This window comes from Lissotriton vulgaris, chromosome 6, assembly GCF_964263255.1.
Source record: "Lissotriton vulgaris chromosome 6, aLisVul1.2, whole genome shotgun sequence".
Taxonomy (NCBI): Eukaryota; Metazoa; Chordata; class Amphibia; order Caudata; family Salamandridae; genus Lissotriton; species Lissotriton vulgaris.
Window position 1 is genome coordinate 510,286,330 of NC_141694.1, and position 12,380 is coordinate 510,298,709.

Below are 12,380 nucleotides of genomic sequence, written 5' to 3' on the forward strand. Positions count from 1 at the left end.
ATAGTCCGATATTCTTACAAAGAAGGAGAGAATTGTCTTTAGAAGTACTCGAATTAAACTCAGTCCTCCATGTTATAATCTAAAGAAAAATAGGATCACAAGCTCCAGTAAAAAAAAAAGCTGAAATTCTGAACAAGGAAAGGTACACCAGGTGCTAAAAGAGTGTGCCAAGGCTCTCAGTCGAAATCCCCCAATCCCCCCCCCCCCGCTGAGACCCAGCCCCCCAGAGAAATTCTCAATGTTAAGGTAATATTTTCAATCTCAACAGCTTTGGGGAACAAAATCTATCCGGTTGGCAACGTGAGCCATGGAAGCTTGCATAGAAAAGCATGGTAGTTGTTTAAACACACATCGCAGCGCTGTAAAAGAGGGACTTTAAACACCTTTGATCAAAAACATGGGTTACTCACATGCATGCGTTTTATTATTAACAATTTTCTTCTTTGTTTAATCACATTATTTACAGTGAGGCATTACTAAATCAATTCGAATATAACTTAAATATAAAGCATTCAACTTAAATCGGATTTAAATACGCTGACAAAACAGAACTTTTGATATGGGAAAAGGTAATGACATTTGATGGCAACGTACAAACAGGCTGGAATGAAAACTGCTCATCTGATACTAGAGTTATCTATTGCTAATTCTGTGAGTAATGTCAACTTCAGTTATGTTTTAGCAAGTAAGCATCTAGAGAGAAAAAGGAGATGATTTCCATACCTTTGGTTAAAAGACATAGAATGTTGCCGTATTAGAATCCGGAGTCAAATTACCACCCTGTTCTATTAACTGTGGGGGCAATTCCGCCGCGGTGCGGCCGTTTAGCGGAGTGGGCTGGGTCGGCCAACGGACTTGCGCAGCACTACGGAGGTAGTGCTCGCGACGGTCGTTGGCCGACGAACGCAGCGAAGGGGTTAACAGTGGTACATATTTGTTGTGGTTTTGTTCAGGGTGCAGTCGGCTCTCCAACACCTGTTCCTACTTAGTTTTACAGGCAACGGAAAGAGATGCACAAAACAGGCAACTATGTGATATTCAGTAGTGACACATTTTTAAAAAAACAAGCCCTCAACTTGTGTCTTTAGGGAAGTGTTAACTGTTTTGATTGACAGAAAACTTAAAATTTACATTCACGTCAAGCATAAACCACACTGCTGCTTAAAAAAATCTTTAAAATAGCATTGAATATCCACAATAACTAGCAGGCTCAATACATAAAGCATCTATCACCATAAACAATACAAGAGATATAATCTACGGAGTTGAACAGAAAAGGCCAGACATGACATCTAAACAGGACACAGCAAACATTTTTTATTCCTAGATCATTACCCTTTTAAATAACAAAACTTCAAGATTCACACAGGGTGATGCCAATTACCATGTATGTGTGTCACCCGGCAAACGGGAAAGGAAACTTTGCTACATCTGCCCCAAAACACTCAGGGGAATCTGCATCATCATAAGTGTCGGATCTTACATATATATATATATATATATATATATATATATATATAGATATTTTTTTTTCTTGTGAAGTCTTGAATCCTGCTGAACATATTTACTTGATTGTACTTCTTGGAGAAAAATAAATGCAAATGTCCATTTTCAGATATACATAATACAGGCGGAGGTTATGTCTTGAGTAGTTTGATGTGCTGAATCAGAAGAGCTTAACCCTTCTTTCTTCTGTTTATGCTTGTTATAGTTGTAGGAACCACAATGCATCTCCAGCACAGTCCTGTCAAAAACATCTTTATTTAAAAAAAAAAAAAAAGGGGGAGTTTTTCCCTTAACCAAAAATGAAACAGAATTCCAAACTGCACTGTATCTTCTCCACTGTGGAAGGATGTGGACATAAAATAGAAGCAACACAGATTTCTAGTTCCTCATGTTATCACAATCCAGAACATAGGTTTTAAATATAAAAAGGATGACGCCCCTTGTAGGAATATTTTGCCTTACAGATTTAAAACCAGTTAAAATGTTCTCTATAGAGGGAATTTCATTACCCTGCATTTAAATAGAAAATGTGAGGTCGAATTTGCTGCTGTGTTATGCGCTGCAGACCAACATGCTTGGCCTATTCAGACATGAAAAAACGAATTACAGAAACAAGAATGTGAATCAAAGACTTAACAATTAGCCTGGTCTAAAAAAACATGAATGCTTCTTTAGATAAACACAGACAACAACAATAAAAGCAGTTGATCAAACTTTTCATCTTAAATACCTTGAATATGCATACATTTGCAGGACAACAACAAACCTGTCTGGTAACAAATCAGGGAAATGTGTGCAATACCGAGCAGGACAGGGAACCTCTTCTGACGGATGATCTTTAAAAAAAGTAACAAATACATGAACAAACCTTGGAAGCTTGAAGGGAGCTAAAAGAATAAACTATTGAAGCAATGACAATGATGGCTTGGTCATATCACTAATTCTACTACATACCCGTCGCTGTTTTTGCTTTTCAGGTCAAGCAGCAATCAAATAAAAAAACTATGCAGCCTTTTTTTTTTTAGACAATGACATGTATTAAGCACACCTAACAGACAAAAGCCGGGCCCATTCTGGCCTTGCTTTGGAGCACATGCAGAATACCACATTCAAGCAGAAGTTAATTTGGAATGTCAGCACTACTGTTTCGGTTTCCGTATTTATGGTGAATAATCAGTAGCACAACTCCTAAAAAGAAGCAGATGGAGCCAACAGTGATATAGGCTATTCCCAGGAAAGGGTTCTTCCCTCCCATCCAGGAAATGGTGCTCAGGATCATTCTCTTCCGTCCATCAAATGATTTTACAGGGTAATCTGAACAGTACATAGGAAAACAATCAATAAGGATACAATGATTATACTGAATTACTGCTACACCACACAATAATTCACAGTGTAGATTTGCTAACAGTTAAGGTTCCACCTTTCCATCACACTTCAAGTGCAGTGATGCCTAAGCCTTCAAACAAAACTATACCCCTTTTGATATACACAATTATTGTTTTACTCAATCAATCAAAATAGCTTTATTTCGATAATACATATATCTTAAAAGCTGCAAATTTCATGTAAAATTATATGAATAAAAACACAATTTATCTTAAGGCAAAATGCCATGATCAATAGTCTTAAGAGTTCGCTACAGGTAAAAGGGTAAACATATTTTTTTTTAAACAAAAAAGAAAGCACAGCAAGACAAGTATAACAGCTATTTAGTTGTAAAAACAATACATATTTTAAAACCAGCAAACACAACAGTTCGGTGTAAAAATTATTATTCAAATTTCTTGATCTAATCATCCACGTCCATCTAAAGAATTTAGCCAATCTGCAAACAAAGTTCCCGGGCATCAGTTATCAGAATGCACAAAGCAGCACGATGGCTGCGAGTGCCCAGTTGGTTGCAGATTGGTTTTAACCATCGTTCTCTCAGTACTTTGTAGCTGGGCATGCGAACATGATATGTGGAACTGTCTCAAGGACAGCCTCGCAGCTTGGGCAAGAAGCAGGTTTCTGATGAGGAGGCCTCCATTTCGCTGTTTGTTCTCATGTGGGCAGTGAACTGAAAATAAAGAGCCCTATCATATGGCTTTTGTATGATATCTAGATAGGGGTCTAGACGGATGGAATGCTTGTGCTGCATGAACTCCTCTGTTAGTCTGCCCATTTTAGAATTATGTAAGTCATTCTTGCTAACCCACAACCAATCTGCCTTCTTGAGTTCGGCCTTGGGCAGGGAGGTTCTATTTTCCCATGCCTCTCTGAAATCAAGGTTGAACAAAAGTTTTTTGACATCTTTTAGCCAACCAATCCTATGCCACCCGTGCCGATCCATTATTTCGCTTAGCCCTGCTGCATATTTTGATAGCTCTGACGTCCGCCATAGGAGGGCCCACAGCAAAAGGGGGCGAAGTCTGGCAATATCTAAACGGGTGGCAGCCTAGATCATGCAATAGGGGCTTAATAGGAGTGCTTTGGGGGAGCATCATCAGGTCTTTCAGAAATTTGTTTTCTGATCTGGTGATTTCTTCTACATTAGTAAAGCCCCACTGCTCTGCACCATAAAGGGCCGAGCCAACTGCTCTAGCTGCATATATCGTGAGGGCGGGGGCAATTGGTGTGCTCGATGAAGAGCGATGTTCTTTCAATATTGCCCCCGCGACCCTTTTGTGATTCAGTAGCATTTTTTGAATGTGGGACCTCCAAAGCATTGAGTCAGCAATACGGATGCCTAAATAGTCGAATGTAGTAACCCTCTCTAGTAAGACCCCGTTCAATGAGGGGGGAGTCCCTGAATGACCTTGGGGGATTCAGTGTTAAAAATGTAGTTTTCATGGTATTATTAACCAGCCCTCGAAGTACAAAATAGTTGGAATCCGTCTAGTAGGGTCTGTAGACCCTTCGGGTCTTTGAGATAAGGAGGTATCGTCAGCGTACAGGAGTGTAGGAATCCTGTCACCCGCCAGGGCAAGAGCATCAGATGGTATTCTTTGAAGGAACTCAACCACCCCATTTACATACAAGGAGAACAGTGTGGGAGGACGGACGGACGGACGGTTAGTAGGCTAATGCCTGGTTTTGTGGTATTGATCTCCCTTGTGATGAAGCGCAAGGGAGAGATACAGTAACATTTGAGTATGCTGTGTGTGCATACCTTGTGTAGTTTTATTCATGTAGTCAGGAAGCCTGCAGAACTTCGCCTTGTTTTGTGCTTATTCTGCCTTTATGGATGTTTACTTGTTGTTGTAACGGAAACACCACCTGGTAAGGGGTTTGTTGTGTTTGCCCTATTAGGGATACATTGTGATAAGTAGGAGGCCCTATCTTAAGGGCAAGATGTAAGGTATGCAATCCTTACCTTGTCCCCATCAACCTGGTTTGCTATATAGTAGGCCTATGCAAGGTTTAAGGTGCTGATTTAGTTATGTTTTATGTTACTGTTTGTAGGTGCTGTATGTGGTGGTAGGGTGTTAAGACCCAACTGTATTTGGCGAATTTTATGGTTGCAGCCAACCATTGTTTCCGGCCATATGGGATACCTTTGGAAGTCGCGGTGAACTCCTATAGAAGAGTTGCCGGCTCCATTACGGTGTCCAGAAAAGGTCGCTGTCAACCCCAGTTGCCAGCCATATGCCATAGTTTCGAAAGTCGCGGTTAACTCCCCTTGAAGAGCTGCCGGCTCCCTTATGGTGCCAAGATCAGTCTCTGTAGTAGGAGAGGACTTCCACCTTTTAGGCTCACCACGCCCATAGTGTGTGTGAGATTAGTGTGGTTGTGGTATGCCCACTCATATCGTGGCGATCAGCCCCTTTAGTGAAGCTGACTTGCATTTGTGATTATAGCCAACATAATGTTCAGCTGATACTACATATTGTATTGTAGAAAGAAACGCTGTGTAACATGCGTAGATATGTACTTGTATTTTGGGGTTTATAGTCTTGCTGTCTGAGACTTCATTTCTTATTAGAAGTAAACTGTGCGAGTAAAACTATGTATAGTGGTTTATGTGAAATGAAATGACAAATTTCTAAAGCACGACATGACCCGAAGGTATATAGGCGCTTAAACACCAGAAAGCAGTTGTTCCCAGAAAAGAGTTACTGGTAGAGCCATGTTTTTAGACACTTCCTGGAGTGTAGCAAGTTATGTTCGTTTTTCAGGGAAACGGGCAAGGAGTCCCAGAGCTTAGAGGTAGTATAGGTGAAACTTATGCCTCCCCATTTTACTCTTGAGATCTTGGGGATGGCGAGATTGCCACTCTTGGCAGATCTTAATGGTCTTCCTGGAATGTAGGGTTTAAGGAGTTGTGATAATTGTAGTGGGTCTTTGCAGTGTATTGCCTTGAATGTGATTAGCAAGGCTTTAAACTAAATGCGCTTGTTAATAGGCAGCCAGTGTAGTTCTGCGAGAGCCATAGAGGCTGAGGCAAGACGGGGAAGCCCAAGCAGAACTTTAGCTGCAGCATCTTGGGTAGTGTGTAATTTTTGTAGACTAAATTTGCTTGCAATGGTCATTAGGGTGTTACAGTAATCTAGTCTGGAACCAATCAAGGCTGTGACTACTGTTTTCCTCAGCTCAAACAGGATGAGCGGTGAAATCGTCCTTAAGATTTTGAGGATGAAAAAGCAGGTTGCAGTTGTATGGTTAATCTGAAGCTCAAAGGAGAGCTCAGTATCAAACAGAACTCCCAGGTTTTTAATCTTCTCTGCTGGCACCGGGAGAGGGCCCATGTGACTTGGCCACCAACTGGCTGACCATGCAATGGGTGTATTGTCAAAAAGCAGGACCTCTGTTTTTGAGGCGCTGAGCTTACGACAATTTGTCTGCATCCAGTAACCAATATGATTTATACAGTCTTTGAACCGGGACGCGGCGGGCGAGTTGTTAATAGACACTATGATTTGCGTGTCGTCCGCATTCGTAACCAGCGTGAATCCAAACGTTTTTATCAGTTTGGCCAGTGGAGAGATGTATAGATTGAAGAGAGTAGGGCTCAGCAATGAGCCCGGAGGCACTCCACAAGGTAATGTGAAGTCTGGGAGACAAACGGGTCAAGTGCTACAGACTGTGGTTTATTAGACAGATAGAATTTAAGTAGAAAGTGTGCTTTATCTCTTATTCCCAGTGCGGTAAGACGATCGACCAACACGTCATGGTTGACAGCATTGAATGCCGCCGATAGGCACAATAGTATCAGGGCGGCACTTCCACCTTTGTCAAGAGTTATCCTAAGTTCCTTCGTGGCTGTGATAAGGGCGAGTTATGTACTATGGTGGGCCGGAAACCAAATTGTGAGTGGTCTAGAATATCTCCTTCCACGAGGAAGGTGGACAATTCCTCATTAAGATATTTTTCAATGATTTTGGCTGGGAATGGTATCATAGAAATCGGTTGGTAATTGGAAGGATCGTCTGGGTCCAATTTTGGCTTTTTCAGTAGAGGCAAAATAGATGCTTTTTTCCATTCAGGAGGGAACATTCCTGAGGAAATCATGGTCTTAAAAATAGGCCAAAGGACCGGTCCTACGATTTCTGGGACTAGATGCATTGTTTTTGGGGGACAAGGATCGAAGGGTGATCCCGATTTTACTTGAAGGATCAGCTCAATAGTGCGATCAAGAGTGATCAATAAAATTGAAGATAGAATGGTGGTGGAGGGACTAGCAATGTTGGTTTGGTGGGATAAGTTTGTACTTAGATTCTTGTCTGTTAATACAGATGATTTGACTTGGGGAATTAAAGCTGTTGAATACTTGGTTGACTTTAAATTGAAAAGCATTAGCTAACCTGTTACAGAATTGCTGGCCATTACCCTGGCTTTGAATTTCAGGGAGGTTAGAGAGTTTTTTTTCTGTAGCAAACAGTTTTTAGAACAGCCCTTGGATGCTTCAATACTTTCTTTGAAGAAGTCAGATTTGGCTTCGACGATGAGCTGTTTATAGGTCTGCATAGCCAGTTTATATTCGGCTTTAATTTGATTGTTGTTGGCTAGTCTCCATTTCCCTTCTACATGTCTGTTTTTGCTCTATAGCACAAGTTACTACTTGTGTAACGATATATCTGTAAGAGACATTAGTTAGTGATAGATTCCTTACCTTAGAATATCCCCAGGCGTCAGACTGGATCCGGAAACTTTTGCGTAGCAATACCCCTGCGCGCCGGTAGGCGTCGTCTGCGGCTCCGCGTCCGTCGTCGGCGTCGTGAGCGCCGGGATGACGTCGTCGGAGTACTTAGACGGCGCCCCTGCGCGCTGACGTCAGTTCTGATAACACAGCTTTTCCGCGCCAGATACGCAGAGCCATGATAGAACTAACACTGGTGCCATGAAACTAGGGCCCTGAAAGGGGATGACCTTAACCCTAGATATCGGTTCGCAGAACGGGGAGGATGGGTGGGTCGGTAAGGAATCTATCACTAACTAATGTCTCTTACAGATATATCGTTACACAAGTAGTAACTTGTGCATCTGAAAGAGACACGTTAGTGATAGATTCCTTACCTTAGAATAGATACCCCAGCAATACCAACCCCGGTGGTGGGTCTGCGAACCAATATCACACCAGAAAGTCCTGGAGGACGGAACGGCCAAAGAAGCCATCCCTCCGGACTGGACTGTCCAGGCAGTAGTGTCTTGCGAACGTGTGCAGCGAGGCCCACGTGGCTGCCTGGCAAATGTCCTGCAGGGGGACACCGCGGCCCAGGGCGGTTGTCGTCGCCGTGGCCCGCGTGGAGTGAGCCCGCAACCCAGCTGGGGGCTCCTTCCTCGCCATGGAGTAACATGCTTGGATACACAAGATGATCCACCTAGAGATGGTCCTCTTGTGCACAGCCTTTCCCTTCTTCGCGCCCACGCAACCAACGAAGAGTTGGTCATCCACCCGGAATTGGCGTGTGCGATCTAGGTAATAGGAGAGCGCACGTTTTGGATCCAGACGGTGGAGCCTCTCCTCCTCTTTCGAGGGATGCGGAGGCGGAAAGAAGGTGGGCAAAGTGATGGACTGCCCGATGTGGAAGGCCGTGACAACCTTGGGCAGGAAGGAAGGCCGTGTACGTAACACCACCTTATCAGGATGAACAGACAGGAAAGGTGGAGAAGAAGAAAGAGCCTGGAGCTCACTCACCCTCCTGGCAGAGGTGATGGCAACCAGGAATGCAGTCTTTAGAGTAAGGAGACGAAGAGGGCAGTTATGAAGTGGCTCAAAGGGAGCACACATCAGATAGGTGAGAACCAGATTCAAGTCCCACTGGGGCATCACGAAGGGAACAGGAGGAAACATGTGCGTGATGCCCTTCAGAAATCTACTCACAATAGGGGACTTGAATAAAGAAGGCTGATCTGGTAGCCTCAAGAAGGCTGATAGAGCAGAAAGGTACCCTTTAAGAGTGCCCAGAGCAGAGCCCTGCTGGGCAAGGGAAAGAAGAAAGAGCAGCACTTCCGAAAGGGGTGCAGAGAGAGGATCCACAGCCTTTGCTGTGCACCATGCCACAAATCTGTTCCACCGGCAGGCGTATACCGACTTTGTGGAGGGACGCCTGGCTGCCAGAATGATATCACAGACTTCAGGAGGCAAGTCAAATGGCCTCAACTGCCGCCGCTCAATCTCCAAGCTTGTAGGTGGAGACTGGACAGGTTCGGGTGCAGGACCGTCCCCTGCTGCTGCGACAGAAGGTCCTCCCGAAGAGGCAGACGAATCGGGGGATCGACTGACATGCTGAGTAGCTCGGGATACCAGTACCTTCGTGCCCAGTCCGGAGCCACAAGGATAACCTGGGCCCGGTCGCGCCTGATCTTCTTCAGCACTCTGGGCAGAAGTGGTATAGGCGGAAAGGCGTACAACAGACCGCAGCTCCACTCGCGACGAAAAGCGTCTCCGAGCGAGTGCCGCCTTGGAAATTCCAACGCGCAGAACTGCTGACATTGCGCGTTCTCTTCTGTGGCGAATAGATCTAACCAAGGCTCTCCCCACTGCTGAAAGAGACCTTGCGCCACGTCCGAGTTCAGACGCCATTCGTGATCCATCATGCACCGACGGCTGAGTTCGTCCGCCCTGGCATTCAGAGAGCCTGCCAGGTGTTGAACCACCAGGGTCACGCCCTGATGTTCCAGCCATTGCCATAGGCGCAGAGCCTCCTGGCAAAGGGTCCACGACCCCACTCCGCCCTGTTTGTTGCAGTACCACATGGCGGTGGTGTTGTCGGTGAACACTTGCACTATGCTCCCCCTGACAGAGGGGAGGAATGCCTTCAGTGCAAGACGAATCGCCCTCAGCTCCAGAAGGTTGATATGGAGCCGGGACTCCGCCGGAGACCAGAGGCCTCTGATCTCCACCTCTCCCATGTGGCCTCCCCAGCCCTGGAGGGACGCGTCCATCACAACTACGTGCTCCGGCTGGGGTAGGGAGAGGGGTCTGCCACTGACCCAGTCGCGGTCCGTGAGCCACCACTGCAGTTGTCTCGCAGTGCCCTCTGAGATCAGGACATGATCGGATAGGTTGCCCTGATGCTGGGCCCACTGAAACTTCAGGTCCCACTGCAGAGCCCGCATCCGCCACCTGGCGTGACGCACCAGAAGGATGCAGGAGGCCATCAGTCCCAGAAGCCGCAGCGTCAACCTGACCGAGACCCGGGATAACGGCTGGAAGATTGGGATCAGAGCCTGAATATCCCGAACCCGCTGTTTGGGTGGGTAAACCCGAAACTGCGCCGAGTCGAGAACCGCTCCGATGAAGAGGAGCTTCTGAGAGGGACACCGGTGTGACTTCGGCACATTGATGGAGAACCCCAGCAAGTGCAGGAGGTCGGCCGTAGTCTGGAGGTGGCTGACGACTGTCTGGGGCGAGCCCGCCTTCAACAACCAGTCGTCGAGGTAGGGGAAGACTGATACCCCCTGCCTGCGCAGATGGGCTGCGACCACCGCCATCACCTTCGTGAACACCCGTGGGGCGCTGGTAAGGCCGAAGGGGAGCACGGTAAACTGAAAGTGCTCTTGGCCTACCGTGAACCGCAGGTAACGCCGGTGGGCCGGCAGGACGGGGATGTGGAAATAGGCGTCCTGCAAGTCCAACGCTACCATCCAGTCTCCTGGGTCCAGGGCAGCCAGGACCTGAGCCAAAGTCAGCATCTTGAACTTCTCCTTCCGGAGGAAGCCGTTGACGTTCCGCAGAACCAAGATAGGGCGTAGGCCCCCTTTGCCCTTCTTGGGTACCAGGAAGTAGTGGGAGTAGCAACCACGTCCTACTTCTGGCCCAGGAACGCGCTCGATGGCCCTCTTGGCCAAGAGGGCCGAAACCTCCTCTTGCAGAAGTTGCAAGTGATCCCCCGACACACGGTGGTATTGAGGTGGCATGGATGGAGGGGACGACTCGGAGGGGAGGGAGAAGCCCCTTCGGACAATTTGCAGCACCCACCTGTCCGAAGTGACTGTATGCCAGTGGGAGAGGTGATGGCGAACCCTGCCTCCCACAGGCGTCACATGGGCCTGAAAACTCGGACTAGGAAGGTTTTGAGGCAGGGGCTGCAGAGGGAGGTGTGGACTGGGCTCGCCGCTGGCCCCGACCACCGCCACGGCGGTTCCCACGACCGCCACCGCGTTGCTGAACATTTTGCGGCGCGTGGCTGACGGTACGTGGCGGGGCGCCCCTTCCGTGGCCACGAAAGGAGCGAAAGGCACCCGATTGCTGGCGTGGGGCCGTAAGGCCCAAGGACTTGGCCGTGGCCCTGGAGTCCTTGAAACGTTCCAGCGCATGGTCTGCCTTGTCGCCGAAGAGGCGACGGCCATCAAACGGCATGTCCAGGAGTGTGGCCTGGACATCGGCCGAGAAGTTGGCGGACCTCAACCAGGCGTGGCGTCGAACCGCCACCGTCGTTGCCATCGCCCTGCCCAGTGAGTCCGTAGTATCCAGCCCACACCGGATAGAAAAGCGTGCTGCATCTCGGCCGTCCGCAAGGGTTTGGCTGAGTTTAGCCCTGACCTCCTCCGGGCATTGCGGCAGCACCTCAGCAACCGTGTCCCACAGAGTGTGGGTGTAGCGGCCCAAGAGACAGTTGGTGTTCACAGACCGTAGCCCTAAGCTCACAGACGAGAAGACCTTCTTCCCGAACTGTTCATATCTCTTGGATTCCCTGTCGGGCGGGGCCGACGGGAATGCGGTCTGGGAGTTTGAGGCCTGGATGACCAGGCTCTCGGGGGTGGGATGGGTGGACAAAAAGCATGGGTCGCCCGGTGCCGGGCGGTAGCGTCTGGCCACGTTCCTGTCCACAGGAGGGCCTGTGGCGGGCTTGGACCAAGTGCCCAGAAGAACGTCACATAAGGCCTCGTTGAACGGCAGGAGGGGCTCCGCGGAGCCGGACTGCTGTTTGAGGACCTCGGTGAGGAGATTAGTCCTCACGGCCGCGACGGGGAGCTGAAGGCTCAGGGCCTTAGCTGCCTTCGTCAACACTACGCTGTAAGCAGACCCCGCCTCCGAAGCCACAGTCGGGGGCGACGTGAATCCAGTGTCTGGCGAGGTGTCAATACCACTGGCCTCCCCAAGCTCATATGTCCAGTCCTGTTGTGACTGGCAATCACGTGCCAGAGGGTCCTCGGACCCCTCCCACTGCTCCTCGTCACCTGGCTCCTGGAGACCAGGATCAACAGCCAGGGCCTCCTCGTGGAGATTGAATTCTCCAAAGGCCGTCGGAATCGGCGCCCAGCGGCGCCCTTCCGACTCCTGAGTAGGACCGTAGGAAACATTGGGGGCGGCAACCACATCGGCTGCCGGGGACGACACCTGAAGGGACGGCGCCGGTGAGGTCGTAAGGTCGACCGGCGAGGTCCCGGATCCGGAGCCGGATCCAGCGAGGTCGCGCGGCGCCGGGACCGAAGTCGCCAGCGGC

General features: G+C 48.3%; 1 protein-coding gene across 1 annotated transcript in view; it reads right to left on the reverse strand.

The window, feature by feature from the left end:
* Positions 1–384: 384 nt before the first annotated feature.
* Positions 385–12,380, reverse strand: part of CDC50A (cell division cycle 50 P4-ATPase accessory subunit A) — a 274,615-nt gene continuing 262,619 nt past the window's right edge. Inside the window, exon 7 of the mRNA XM_086926514.1 lies at positions 385–2,820. Within this exon, the coding sequence (XP_086782640.1) occupies positions 2,627–2,820 (194 nt within the window). The 3' untranslated portion in view covers positions 385–2,626. The remainder of the gene's footprint in view (positions 2,821–12,380) is intronic.